At 34.7% G+C, this 15610-nt stretch overlaps 1 protein-coding gene across 3 annotated transcripts in view; it reads right to left on the bottom strand.

Moving 5' to 3' along the window:
• The window catches only part of INTS6 (integrator complex subunit 6), an 85960-nt gene that overhangs the window by 21535 nt on the left and 48815 nt on the right, over positions 1–15610 (bottom strand). For all 3 annotated transcript variants that reach the window (XM_070240301.1, XM_023621545.2, XM_023621546.2), the window contains 3 exons: positions 8904–9087; positions 2675–2800; positions 960–1114 (listed from right to left, as the gene is read on the bottom strand). In XM_070240301.1, coding sequence (XP_070096402.1) covers positions 960–1114; positions 2675–2800; positions 8904–9087 — 465 coding nt within the window. The remainder of the gene's footprint in view (positions 1–959; positions 1115–2674; positions 2801–8903; positions 9088–15610) is intronic.

Below are 15610 nucleotides of genomic sequence, written 5' to 3'. Positions count from 1 at the left end.
CAGACTAAAAAACTATGCTGGCTCAATCAGAAAAAAAGGAAAGGAATATATAAAAAACCTCAGTGAAATTTACAAAACCTTAATTTCATGTACTACTTCATTGAATCTCTAACAAATAAAGGGAATACTACTTTACAGACCTTGTATAAAGTAAAAGTAAAAATTATCCTGAAGAGTTGATATAGATTTTAAGTATAAAAGGTTTCCAAAAGGGTTCAGTTTCATTCATAAATGATAGGTACATGAACATTATTAAAGACTGCTTAACGATCTTTGAAATACAATTCTTGTCTTCTAAGGGTAATATTAAAAGGACCACTGTCATTCTCTCCACAAAATATCCTGTGATGTCCTGAGATACTGGAAAAAATACTAATCTGAAAAAAACAGTGTATTAACAAGATTGAATAGATATTAATTTATATAAATTTACCCATTATAAGAACCATATAGTGAATTCTGATAATTCATCATGATTTCCAAAAAAATTCATGTAAACAAGACCAGAAAATCTTTTCTACCTTAAACCTCCAGAATGAAAACACTGAATATAACTATAACCATGCAAGTCAACATGAATTTCCAAGACTAAGTCCTAAAAGATTGCAGGCAAACAATCAGAACTGTTTTCTAAGTCTTCATTTAAATTCTAAATTGTGTCCCAGAGACAAATCCTCATGTTACGCGATGTTTAGAGTCCAAAGAGAAACTCGTTACACCTCTGATTCTGTACACAGATGCCAATAATAAAAACATAAGTGTAGTATTAGAAGGAAAAAATGCCTTTTTTCTATTACCCATAATGTACAATAGAGTATACTAAAGCAAGTGACAGCATATCATAGCATTTTGGACATGTAATTCCTGTAAATTAGCCACCCCTTTAACTGACAGCAGAACTTTAAACTGAAAGCAGTTAAATAGTACTATTACAAAGTCACAGTCTCTCTAGTACTTACTAGTGTTGGAGAATTCTGATCTGGCCAAAAAGATTCTGGAACAGGCCAATGACCTATAGGAACCCCCGTTTTAGGATTTGGTCTGACATAAATGAGTTTGTGACAGCTATGCCAAGGCTGAGATCCAAAAGGCCTTGATATATCTGGCTGCCCATCTATAGCAAAGAAGTTAAGACAAAGAAAGCATATATCATTAAGGGAAAAAAACATGAAAGATTAAATTATATCCATTAGCATTTAACTTAATTAAAATGTCCCCTCATCCTTGGTCAATTCTGGATTTTCCCATTTTTCTTATATGGTAGAATACTATCATGACTGGTTAACATTTAGATTAGATTAAAATTCACTAAAGCACGGACTCTGCAAATTCCCACTCTGAGTTCAACAGTTGATAGGTCCCATAGCACCCTTTGCTTGCCCAGTAAAGATATGTAAACCATACTTTATGGTAAATACTTGTCTAACAGATGATATGTTTTCCCCACCAGATGATGAGAGCAAATGCCCAATTTCTTTCTATCTTTCTTTCTTTTTTTGAGGAAGATCAGCTCTGAGCTAACTGCTGCCAATCCTCCTCTTTTTGCTGAGGAAGACTGGCCCTGAGCTAACATCCATGCCCATCTTCCTCTACTTTATATTTGGGACGCCTACCACAGTAGCTTAGTAAATACGAGGTAAGTATTGCTAAATGAATATTTCTTTAAAATCATTTTAACTAAAGCCTAATGATTAAAAAAAGCTTAACATGCAAATCCAGATCCAAAGCATCTGCTTTTAATACAAAAGTATTCTAGCAAAACAGCAACTCTCTTCAACAGTTCAGTAAACATGTACTTAGTGCCTAACTCTAAGCCAAGTACAAAAATAATTTAAAAATACATTCCATGTCTAACATTCAATTACAATAAAAAGTTTGTTTTTTTAAACCAGACACAGTGATACAATTTATATAATCTTACCATCTTCTGCTCCTTCCCTGTAATCCCCTCTGAGAGTACCCATTTTTTTTGTCTCTATGACCTTTCTCTCCTCCCAATTGCCCACTCTAGTGGAACACCTCTGCCAAGTGTCATTATGACTTTCTAATTGTTGTTATAAGCTACATTGTACAATGCAGAAGGTCCCAGATACAAGCTGTCCATTGGTTCTAGTTTAACTCCTTACACCATATGGCTAATATAAATAGCTCCTGATCACAGAACTTAGAATAAAGCCACATGGAGCTTAGCTAGAGTTAAAAGAATCAAGCTTAATGGCAAAGACTGGTTCCTCATTTTTGGAACCACACAAACTATTTTGCGCTGACCAGTTTGATCCTTAGAAAAAATATAGTTATTTGAATTAAATAAACACCTAGGGTTGAACACCCTTGTGAATTAAGGGACATAGGAGAAGCACATATACTAGAGACAGGCAACGTTAAAACACTAGAAAGGAAACATGAGGTTGCTAATCTGTAAATGCTTAAAACGGTTTTTGGCTCTTAGAAAATTTCAGGCTATGAACAATCAATATAAAAAAATGACGCTACTGAACCACTATCAGTTTACCTTGACTTTCCTATTTAATCTTCCCTCTTTACCAAGAGCCGTTTTGTCATCTTAACTGTTTGGCCTTGTCAATCTTAAGGCCAAATTAGAGTAATTTTTCATTTCTAGCTGAATAATTGATAAAGCAAGTTTAGAATGTCTATAAGAAAAGTGCAATAATACCTTCTACAGGGGAAGGATCTGGTCCTGCTTTTTCAAAGTTTATCACTACCCCACTTTGCACTTTCTGCACCAAGGACTCCAGACACTGATTCAGCATTCTTGGAGAACATACAGAATATGAGCGGCCTGAGATAAAAGGAATAGTGAACTAGTTAGTTGCAGAAATTCCTACCTTTAGCAAGAAAGAACCATAATGGGGTTTCTGACACTGCTGATTAACAAAGTTCAATGGTAAATTTTGACTTATTTCATTATCTTACGGAAGAATGAACAAATACAGTTATTTTCAATCAACCAACAATTTCATTTGTGAGAGTTTTTTTCTAATTATAGGTATACAGAAAATAGTAATCTTGGTCTGAACAAACCACAGTGAAAAAGATCCACATTATATTTATTGTATTATATATATATTACAGGTGATTTAAAGTATATATATTATATATTAATAGATTCTCAATCATTTAATTATTTAATTGCTGGCAGTTATTGCATATTTTAAATATTTGCACTTTAATATACAGATAGTAGCATGTGCTTTTCTGAATTTCATTTAGCTTATATACTTGGGAATTACCTATCATAAATGAATTTCCCTTTTGTATATTTTGTATATTTTAACCTATAGGATTTTTAGTTCAGAAGTATTAAAATGCGATTTTAGTGATTAAGTGATTACGTGAAAAGATCTCAGAGATTTTCAATAAATATATCTGGACTTGTTTTGTCCCATACTATAGTCAATGGCCACATATGGCTATTGAAAACTTGAAATATGGCTAGTCCAAATTGAGATGTACAGTAAATATAAAATATAAACCTGATTGTGTAGACTTAATATGAAAAAAATATAAAATCTCAATTTTTAAATATTAAGTTCATGTTGAAATATTTCGCATATATTGATTTAAATAAAAGGTATTATTGAAATTAATTTCACCATTTCTTTTTAATGTGACTACCATAAAATTTATAATCACATATGTGACTTGCATCATATTTCTATTATGTGTGCTGATCTAGACCAATGCTGAAAACCTTGACAACTAAAATTCAATCTTTAATCCAACACCTTACAAAGTTATTTGCAATAAGCTCAATATGGAAAAGTCCTACTCTTTTATAAATTTAACCAATGATTTCTGCACATGGCTATAATCATATGTGACATATCACATTACTCATATTGATTTATACTTAACATGATTTGCTAAAGGTTACTTGGAAAAGAGAACATTAGGCAGTAGTGTGATTCAAATCCTCAGTCAGCTTTATTTAGAAAAATAAGTATCCTATACATAACAAACAACTTACCTGTATTACCTGTATATGATAACGTTAGTCATAATCAGAAAAACACTGATCAATTACTGAGTGTCTATATGTCTGGCACTATTCTAATCACTTTACCATATTAATTTATTTAATCCTAGCAACAACCATATGGATTTTCTTCATTTTACAAATGAGAAAACTAAAGCATGTAGAGGTTGTTTAGTTTATCCAAGCTAATAAAGTAGTACAGCCAAGATTCAAATCCTTACAGGGTATTAGAAACTTTAATCTGGGTATGCTTTGTTCCTTGGAAATCATGATGTTAATTTGAAATCAATATTTAAAACAGAATGTCTATAAGGAGTCAAAGTTATGTGAAAGAATTAGTAAATTAAAAATATTTTTTCCAGGGCCAGCCTTATGGCCGAGTGGTTAAGTTTGTGTGCTCCGCTTCAGCAGCCCAGAATTTCACTGGTTTGGATCCTGGGTGCGGACCTGGCACTGCTCATCAGGCCAGGCTGAAGCGGCATCCCACAAAGCACAACCAGAAGGACCTACAACTGGAATATATAACTATGTACTGGGAGGGGGACTTTGGAGATAAGAAGAAAAGGAAAAAAAGAAAAAGATTGGCAATAGATGTTAGCTCAGGTGCTAATCTTAAGAAAAAAAAAAAAAAAAAAAAAACAACTTCCAAGATAAACACATACATAAAACAATACATAAAAAGGCTGACCATCTTAACATACAAAGTATTTCGAAGACTATACAAAGGTTGAATATCTTACTTCATAAGACTTTAGCATATTCCCAAAATGTTAAGTGTAAAATTACAGCAATTCTCTGTACTCTCCTAACCTGTGTCACCATGAATTAATTGATTAGGAAAAGATAAGTAAATGAGTTACGTTCTTAGCATGAAATAAAATAACTAACAAAAATATTTTATGAAAATTAGAGAAAAAGTGAATAAACCTGAATCACTTGGAAAATAAAATCTATTAATTCTTTTGGAAATTAAAGAGGAAATAGCAAATATTGCTATCTTTACAAAATGAGCCTGTATCCTATGTGATGTTTCTCTTCTCTGTGTCAAAACTCAGCCCTTGGAATGTATGATACTTTGTATTGAAGCACAAAGTTTCTAGGATCACTAATTATGTTTGTGAGAAAGGCACACACCTTCAAGTCAAGAAGCTGTCTCACTCATGGTTATGTAGAGTCCACAAAAAAAAAATCAAGCTAAATATACTGAGTCTGAAGGCAGTAAAGTTAAAAAGAAAACTCCCACAGAAGTCTACTAGATTAGCATTTTAGTAAAACAAAAGAGACAAAAAGAACATTTCTAAATTGAACAACAACCCTTACAGAGGCTAAGAAAGTGAAATTTATTTAATCTGGAAAAGTCTCCTAATTTTTATAAAATGCTTTTTATCCTCAATACTCCCACCAAAAAACACGTCTGCTGGGCATTTTTTGATCTGATATCATGCCTGCACCTCCCCTAAACCTGCTTTTCCCCAGTGTACTCATCTAGGTCCATGGATAGCCATTCACCCTCCAGTCATCAGCTAACTGAATCATCTAGGAATCATCCTTGATTCTTTCTTCCCTCATTGTCCTCATCCTTTGTTCTCCTTTGCATCAGACCACCTCTTACCACCTCTAAACCTAACACTTTAGACCAAAGTACTATTATCTCCTACTAGTCTATCTGCTTCCATTCTTACTACGTTACTGTATATTCTCATCTAGCAGCTGAAGTTACCTTTCAGAAATAGAAACCAGATGTCACCTCCCATAAAAAAGTTCTCCAGGGGCTGGCCCCGTGGCTGAGTGGTTAAGTTCATGAGCTCTGCTTCGGGGGCCCAGGGTTTCACCAGTTCAAATCCTGGGTGCGGACATGGTACCACTCATCAAGCCATGCCGTGGCGGCATCCCACTTGCCACAACTAGAAGGACCCACAACTAAAAAAAATACACAACTATATACCAGGGGGCTTTGGGAGAAAAAGGAAAAATAAAATCTTCTAAAAAACACAAAAGTCCTCCAATGGCTTCTCATCACACTTGGAAAATGAAAAATATTTATTATGGCCTAAAAGGCTATTGCCTACCTTTCTAAACTCACCTGTTAACTTTCTACTCCTCCCTATGTAAGCTCCAGCCACAGCAGCCTTCCTGCTGCTCCCAAAAATATAGAGCATGTTACTTCCCTTAATATTTCCTCTGCCTAAATCTTCATATGGTTTACTTCATTATTCAGATCTCTGCTCAAACCTTAACTAGACTTATTCTGGTGATCCTTTCGTAATATATACAAATATTGGATAATTATGTTGTACACCTGAAACCAATACAATGTTGTATGTCAACTATACCTTAATTAAAAAATGGAAAAAAAAGAGGGTCGATGAACATGCTGTAACAATAATTTTAGAGGGATTAATATTTTTAAGATACAACCAGGGCTGATTTAATCCCTATTCAAACAAGTGGCTTAAACTTCAAGGTTAGAGATATGCAAATGCAATTTATAAAAGAATAATGGTTGTTTTATTTACTTCTTTAGACAACAAGTATCTCCAAGGATAAACAACATTTTAAACTGATTCAAACTGGGGTAAGTGTATCCTTTAGGTTAACAAAACAAAAGTCACCTGCTCAGAAGACTTCTCAAGAATATTCATTCTCTACCTCAAGTTACTCTCTACACCTTTACCCTAGTTTTTTCTTCCTAGTAAGTAGCACTCCCTAAAATATTATGTATTCATTTTAACTGATTTTTGTCACAGTCCAAAAATGTAAGCTTTCTGTCTATTGTTCCTGCTATAGTCTCAGCATCAAGAACAGTTATCCGGCATAGAGTGGGTATTCATTAATTACCTGACAATAAAAGAAAAATGCTTACAATGACAATTCTGCAATTTTTTAAAAAACATACACAAAAAATAACAAAATATTAATCAATTATTTTGGCAACACAGGCAAATTTCTTTCCAATTCTTACCTAGTGAACATGAATTATTCTATAATGAGGAAAATAAATGTACACACACTACTCTTATCAAGTTAAAAAAGTGCAAGGGAATTTATTAGCAGGAATTACATATTTGGATAGTGCAATACCAGTGGATATTAGCTTTTCTGTTCTTTCTACTTTTCTAGTGTTTTATCCTCAGAACTTTCTTTAGTGAATTCTTTTAAAATTAAAAAAAAAAACATTGTTCAGAGATATGAAAAGATGAGTGGCATTTGAGCAGCTTCCCATTACTGCTAGCAAGAGCACGAACAGAGACAAATAAACCACTACATCAGGGGAGATTTGGGATGTATATTTGCGGAAAGCTTCCTAATTTCTTGACCAACTAAGGTTTGTGGGTCATTGGAAGATATTACCAAGGGAGACTTCAGAAACTTCTCCTCTGGAGATGTTCCTTTCAAAGAATAAACAAAATAACTTTAGTACATTACTGCCCAAAGGCAAGGATATTAACTACTACATGATGTCTCAGGTTCTTTTTAGACCCTCTGTGATTATACTACTCACTTCATTTCACACTCTGAATATTTTTGATCCTAGAAGACAAAAGTTATAGTACATACAGTCCTCTAACTTTATCATAACTCTAAGTTCAAAGTAAAGTATAGAAGGAATTTCCAATGGGAGAACGTTTAAATTATAGCCTCAGAGCCCTTCATCAATTTGTTAAATAAAAATCCTAGAGTTAAGGAAAAACACCCCAAAAAATCAGGATTTTTGCAAGTGGGCCAGTTCAAGGCTGAACACTAAAATTCCCTGAATACAAATGTGCTTCTACCTATAGAAACAATTATGACTATCACTGAAAAATATATCCATGCAGAGGGAATTGTTAGCAGTGAGTTTTCAAATTTAGATAAGTTTTCCCTTAAAAAAATATATTCCTATACCTTTTTCCTATTATAAATCAAATTGTGAGGTATTACAAGAGTTAACCAAAAAGTACTTCTATAAAATAGAAACATTTAATAGTGTGACTAACCACTTCCTAAGTTATCCCCTTCACATACTTGTGTAGGATACCCTTTTCGTTTGTGAATTTTGCAGATTTCTAAAACCCACAGAATTTTAGAAGAAAGGCACCTAAAATATTAATTAGATTTTATGTTTTCCTTTAACTTATGTAGCTGGCTATGATGGACTCTCAATAAAGCACCGACTATGTTTGGAGACTATGTCACAGACCCCTGACATAGGTGAAAAAGTGATATGTAAGACTTGGACATTTTAGTATCAAATTCCTGAGGTGAGAACTAAAATGTTCCATGAAAGCAAGAATACCGTGTCTGTCATATTCACTACTGACATCCTAAAGCATGGAACAGTGCTTGGTACACAGTAGGCACTCAACACATTTGCATATGAATTTAACCTACCTATTAACCAATTCCACATTATAGAAGTGCTGAGTCTATTACACATTTTGTTTCAAGAGTATCATTCACTTAGCATGGCTAGACTAGTTGGACTAGCTGGCTAAGACTGCACTACCTGTTTCCTCTCACCTCTAATTTAGCTTCCTCTTTGCCTCTGGGGAAAACTGCACTTAACCAGACATTAATCATTACATGGATAATGAGATGATTCGCAAAACATTTTTCACAGAAAATAATTCTACAGCATTTGTAAATCATTGGCAGTCTTTGTGGATAAAAAAAACTTAACTCCAAATACCAGCATTTTCTATATGGGTAGAAAAAAATTACCATTCATTATCAGATCCAATGGTATTCATATCCTATTTAAATCAGATCATAGATCTTCATCAATGTAGTTTTAAAACCATATGTCTACTAATTCCTAGTATTAACTTGTTAAACAAAAATAAACATGAAGTTTTTGAAATGTACATTTTAAAACATCAGAAAACTCTACTTTAAGTCACTGAATTACTGCCAGCAAAAAACTTACCGCCTGTCACTTCACACATTGGTGTGATTGCAGAGTCATCTAAAGGCACACCTGTCAATTGTTCTGATTCTACTGACATGGTGCCAGGCAACCGCAACACTAATGCAAAGAGTCTCTGATCCCAGCGAAAAGGTTCCTTGGTCAATTCACTTCCAGGCAAAGGAGAATTAAGAGGTAAATGGAGCTGAAAGTAAGGGGAGGAAAAAAACAATAAGATTTCCACATGCTATTTTTCCCAAAAGGACACATTAATCATGAGTCTCCTATGACTTAAAAAATAAGCTCAAAAACAAAAGCTTATACAGATATAACTAAAATAGCACATGAGATATTGTTACTTCAGTTTTCTTAACCTTTACTCTGAAGTCCTCAATTGATAAAAATCTATTACTGTAACGCTTTTCAGATTTCAATTCAAGTAACCACCAGGTGCTAAACTGCTTCCAAATAAATTTCATTTAATCATTAAAACAACCCTATGATAGATACCTTATTATTCCCATTTTCTAGATTTAAGAGAATGGGTCTCAGAGAATAAATGATTTAGCCTCCCGGGTCCAAGTCAGTCCTTCTGTTATACCACAGCAGCCTCAAGTACCTCCACAGTTAATAATTTCAAAAATGCTTCATTTTATACAAAACATACATTCCCAAAGTGTTTGCATAAAAGTAATTTTGTCATTCTAATTACACATTAAATATATCAAAGGTAATGATTCTTACCACGTATGAGTAAAGGTAGAGGGTTTGGGAGTTTTTTCAAGTGTTTCTTAATAGATGTCTCTCCCCATCCCCATCAAAGCTGCTAAATCAAAAACTGAGATTTTTAAGAATCTTAAAAAGCTTTAAAGTGATGTTTCTAAGGGGCACCTCTGTACCAACAGAGTAACAGAGTACTAACAGAGTCCACACATCAAGCTCAGCATAACTCAATGGGGACGACCAGACAGCATGCATCTTATGATGTGATGTAACAGAAGTACACAACATTGAAAGGAAAGAAAAAGAGAAAGAGAAGGAAAGACTGAATATGAATCTAATCAAGCCTTTAGTTCTAACTACCATTTTACAGGGACTACTGGGGATACAGGATCAAGTTAAACACCACCACAAGGGAGCAATCAGTCAAATTCAGAATGTGGGACATTCCACAGGACAGATGACCTAGTTTCTCCAATAAATCAATGGCATGAAAAAGCAAAGCGTGGGGAGGGTTGCTGGAACTGTTATAGAATAAGAGACAAAACAATCAAAAGCAAAGATTTTTGAGACAATGGGAAAAAATCTGACATATATCTTCCTGGAATTATTAATATTTTAAGTGTAATAATGACATGGTACTCAGAAACACAAAAATCGTATCACTTATGAAATTTTAAAAACTAAAAATAAAGCCCAGGATCAGCATACTCAGGGACTTATTTATATAAATATTGGAGTTTTCTTTAAAATATAGAACACACTTTAAAATTATCACTTCCAAATTAATTGCTAGAGTTTATACTACTTTAGTCATAAAGCAAGACATGATTGTATTGCTTACAGTCTTTCTATTTCTCACCTCAAAGATTTCCGAGCTTGATAAATCTAGGGATTGAAGTCATTCTATACTGACTTAAGACTCAAGCTTCTTCATTGACTTATACCAAACCATTAAAAAAAAAGATCAGACTCTATTCTAAGAGTTCGTACTGAAGCTCTTCTAAACTGGCACCTCTCTCCAAAAGATTCATGACAAGAGAATGTGCTGCAAGACTTTATCAAGATCAGCCAAGGTTTTATGGCCACGGCCAGGAGTCCTGAGCTCTTCCTCTGGCACTAATCCTACTTAAGGCAGAAGTCAGAGTTGCAATAAGGAAGGAATGCTGAAGAAATCTGGGCCAGGATGTTCTCTGAGGAAGGTTTTCTAACTGCAAAGGCTCTGTGACACTGCAAAACCGCTCAGGAACTCCAAGCCCTTGCTGCTATTACCACACCCTGTCAGAAAATAAGAAAATACTGTTTCCATCATCTCCTGTTACTCCAAACCAACCACTTTGTACTTGGGAAGCACAACTACCAAGTGCTTGGTCATTTTCTCTCCAAGATCATAGAACCATCAAAGCATCAGTGACACTGGCAGAAGAGGGTTTCAACTGTTAATGCAGTTGCTCTGGGAAGTAATGGATACGTGGAACTGTCTCAAGAATCTAGTAGATAACAGTACTGCACAGACCCCAATAATATATATATAATAATATATAAGTGGTGGACAGGACACCCCAAACTATGTACATATACACACATACACACACAACTAATCAGATAATAATCACATACACACACACACCACAAAACTAATGAGATAATAATCACATACACACACAAAACTAGTCAGATAATGATGAGCATCTACAAGGGAGACAATACATAATGAAATAATTGGCCTTCGGCTGTAAACTGCTAGATTTAGAATGTATTTCAAGTAAAACAAACAAAAAAACCAAGAAGGGTCACAGGCATATTTTACACATAGCTATATCAGTTTTATAAACTTGTCAAATTTTTATTCACTTTTCTATTTCTGATTATTTCCACTTTCCCATATCACTACCACCCACTCTCATCACCAAAGAGGAGGGGGAAAATCCCCTATAGCTGAAATGTACTAGTAAAATAGGAAGGAGCAAGGCAGGCAAAAGGCAAAAAGTCTGAAGGAAAAAGATTCTTAAGAGAATTGAATTACTCTGAAGTCTACAGCCGAAATTCTAGCAACATCTTAAAATCACAAAGTGAGGTCTTTCTGAATATATGGACTTTGAGAATCAAGGCAAAGTGCACAGAAATCAAGAAAAATATAAAATTAACCATTAAAATGTGCAATAAATATGAACAGATAATTCCCAAAAGTAAAAAACAGGTTAAAAAAAAAAAAACCCAGGAAATCCATAAGGCCTACAAGTATGTGGAAAGATGCTCAAATATACTAATAATCAAACAAGACAAATTAAAATATCAGTGAAATACCATTTCACACCCATCACATTAGCAACATTTAAAAGTTTGACAATATCAAGTGATGACAACTATATAAAGCAATGGGAACCCTCCATCATTCCTACATACAACCATTGTGGAGAACAATTTGATAATATCTGTTAAGCCGAAGAAGAGTATACCCTAGGACCAGCAACACCACCTCTAGTTATACATCTTAGAGAAACTCTCACATAGTTTCACAAGAAATCACATAAAAAGAATACTGTCTACAACATTATTTAAAACAGAGGAAAATTGGAAACCACCTAGAAGTCCAATAAGGGAATCGATAAATAAACTGATCTGCTCATAAACCAGAGTTGAAATTAATAAACTAGATCTCTAAGATCCAACATGGATAGATCTCAAAGCAATATTTTTTGGATAGCATAACATACATACATTCGTGCATGCATACATTGATGAATTTTCACAAATTGAATGCCCTTGTGTAACTAACACTTATATCAAGAAACAGAATCTTTTAAATTTATGTCCCCTCCAGCCACTACCTCCTCTCTAATTGCTTAGTTTTGCCTGATTTTGAACTTGATATAAGTGGAATTATAGAGTATGGTCTCTCTGGTCTATGGTTTGTTTCATTCAATATTATGGGGGTGAGATTCATCCATACTGTTGCATATTTAAGTGTAGATCATTAATTCCCATTGCCATATAGCATGTGTGTGTAAGAGAGTGAGAGAATATACTATAATTTATTTATCCAATTTTTTCTTGACAGGCATTTGGGTTGTTTCTAGTTTGGGCATATAATGAATATGCACAACTATAAAATTATAGTACATGTCTTTACGGGAAACATATTTATGCATTTCTGTTGGGTTCACACCTACTAGCAGAATTGTTGGGTCATAAAGTATGAATATATTTACTTTTATCGGGTACTGCCAGTTTTCCCAAGTGGTTGGACCAATTTATACTCCAACCAGCAGTGCATGAGAATACCAGCTGCTCCATATCTCCTTCATCAACACTTAGTATTGGCTGTCTTTTTCATTTTAGCCATTTTGGTGTGTGTGTAGTGGTGTCTTGGTGGGGTTTTAATTTCCCTGACATCTACGGAAGCTGAATACCTTTCACACATTTCTTGGCCATTTTTGCTGTGCTCTTTTGTGAAGTGCCTGTTAGTCTTCTGCTTGCTTTTTAAAAAATTGAGTTCCTAGTCTTTTTCTTATTGATCTGAAGGATTATTAATATATTCCAGATGAGTCCTTTATTGGATGTAGGTATTACGAATATCTTCTCCCACTTTGTGATCTCTTTCACTGTTTTAGTGGTATATTTTAATAAATAGAATTTGTTATCTTAATATATTTTTTCCTTTCATGGTTAGTACTTTTTGTGTCCTCAAAGATCATGAAAATGTTCTACGCTTTCTTCTAAAAGATTTATTATTTTACCACTTACACTTAAACCTGATTTGGGACTCAGCTAACACTGAACTAAAGCTCAAATTTTAATTATTTACTTATTCACTGAACACCTACCATAAGCATGGCATTATTTCAGGATCTAGTAAGGAATATACCAAGCCAAATAAAGAAGATCTGAGATAATGTTTTAGCTAGCTCATGTTAAGAGAAACTATTGTAAAATCTCAGATGACCAGGATTCTCATAATTTGTAGAATGTAAAAATAAATAAAAGTCAGCAAACAGTGAAAGAAGATAAATTTATTTTTAAAACATCTTTAATACAGGAACCAAACAGATTTCTCCTGGCATACAATCTAACTGGCTCCTGGATGATGATCACACCAGAGCCTACTATGAGAGTCAAGGTTGAACGATTTGTACCAACACTTAGGAGGTTTCCCCTTGCACTTGGATATTCTACCAACTGGTTCTATTACTGAAGTAATTCAAATTATACATCCTTTAATAATTGTACTTCCCACCTTAAGTTGTTTGTTTTTTTTTAAAGATTGGTACCTGAGCTAACATCTGTTGCCAATCTTTTTTTTTTTTCTTCTCTTCTCCTCCTTAAAGCCCCCCAGCACGTAGTTGTAGGTCCTTCTAATTGTGTTATGTGGGATGCCGCCTCAGCATGGCCTGATAAGTGGTGCTAGGTCTGCACCCAGGATCTGAACCGGTGAAACCTGGGCTGTCGAAGCAGAGCGCACGAACTTAACCACTTGGCCGTAGGGCTGGCACCTTCCCACCTTAAGTTTTAATGACCTATTTACTTGGCTGCCTATCTTACCAGTTGGAGAGAGTGCAAGGAGAGGGATTTGACTCTTTTCTGTGTTCCCCCATAGTACTTGTCAAAGGAAAGAATAAAGGAGGTCCCTCTCATTCCGACAGCCTAAGAACAGTACAAGAGTAAGAGGGGCAGCGTGAGGGGTGCAATCAGAGACAACCACCTCTTAGTGTCCTGCCAACAAGATTTGTGCTCCCCTCCCACCACCACACATAAAGATGTGGATACAAACACACAAACACAGCTTCCATGGTAATGTCTGTAGGTCAGAGAACCAAGCTACAGTCTTATTTCCAAGAGCTGCGAGCGTTATCCTCTCCTAACGTAAGTAGCTAATCCTATGACTCTTGTATGTGTCCACACATGAGGATACAAAGACATAAGCTGAAAAACCTGCCTGACACCTAGAGCAGGGATGGAGAAACGATTCCATATGTTGAGCCATAACAACTACCCCATCTAGATCAGTGTATAATACTCATGAGAAGTTACATATGGACATACTTCCACTGAGGCCCACACAATATAACCTCATAAATTCTTGGCTTATTCAGAGATACAAAGAACATGACCATGTATTATTTCTTGCCAAGTTTTCTTACCTCGCAAACCAAACCATGACTTTTCTTTATAGTTTAATGCATTGGGCTAGTACCAATGAACTTGGCACAGTATCAAAGAAGTAATTAGGTCATTATTAATAGACAATTTTTAATTGTTATCATGTGAGGCCTTTTTAAAAAAATAAGAATGGGGATCAAAAAATCAAGCCATAACTCAAGAAATTATTTAATGAAAGGCAACACATTAGACATTGTAATTTCCTACCTTCGAGAACATGTAAATAAATAACTGTAATATGTTATGACATGTACAATAGTAAAAGTATGCATGATGTACAGAGGAATAAGTGATCATCTGGGGGATGAACCAGGGAAGGCTCACAGAGGATGTAGCATCTGAGTAAGTTTGAAGAACGAAGTTTACTGAGAATCTAGAACCGTTTGCAGATTAGAAGGCATATACAGAGTAAAGACTATGATCAAAAACCTAGGAGGTAAGAAATAAAAAATACTGGGATAAAAAACTAAATTAAAATTCAAAACTACTAGAGAGTAAGGTACAGAGAAGGAGAGAAATTGAAGATTTTAAGAATGGGTAAGGTTTTAATCTGTGGGAGACAGAGGAATAACATTCAAGGAAAGGCAGCATGCAAGGAACATAATAGGAAGCATTCAGGAAATTAGTAGCCTAATCCAAAGGATCAAGCTTAGAGAAAATATAGAGAAATGATAAGGAATTTTTCTTCATCTGCTAGTCATTTCCTAGTCTTTTCACTCTACTAAAACAACTCCCACTCTAAGACATTAATGATCTTCTTTTGGTCCTTGTGGTAGATGAGTGTGGTGAAAGTGTTCCAGGCCTAAGCCTTAACAGGCCTCACAGCTTCGTTGTTACCCCCTTGGGAG

This window comes from Equus caballus, chromosome 17, assembly GCF_041296265.1.
Source record: "Equus caballus isolate H_3958 breed thoroughbred chromosome 17, TB-T2T, whole genome shotgun sequence".
Lineage (NCBI taxonomy): Eukaryota > Metazoa > Chordata > Mammalia > Perissodactyla > Equidae > Equus > Equus caballus.
The sequence above is the reverse complement of the archived record's forward strand: the minus strand, read 5'-3'. Positions and strand labels throughout refer to the sequence as shown.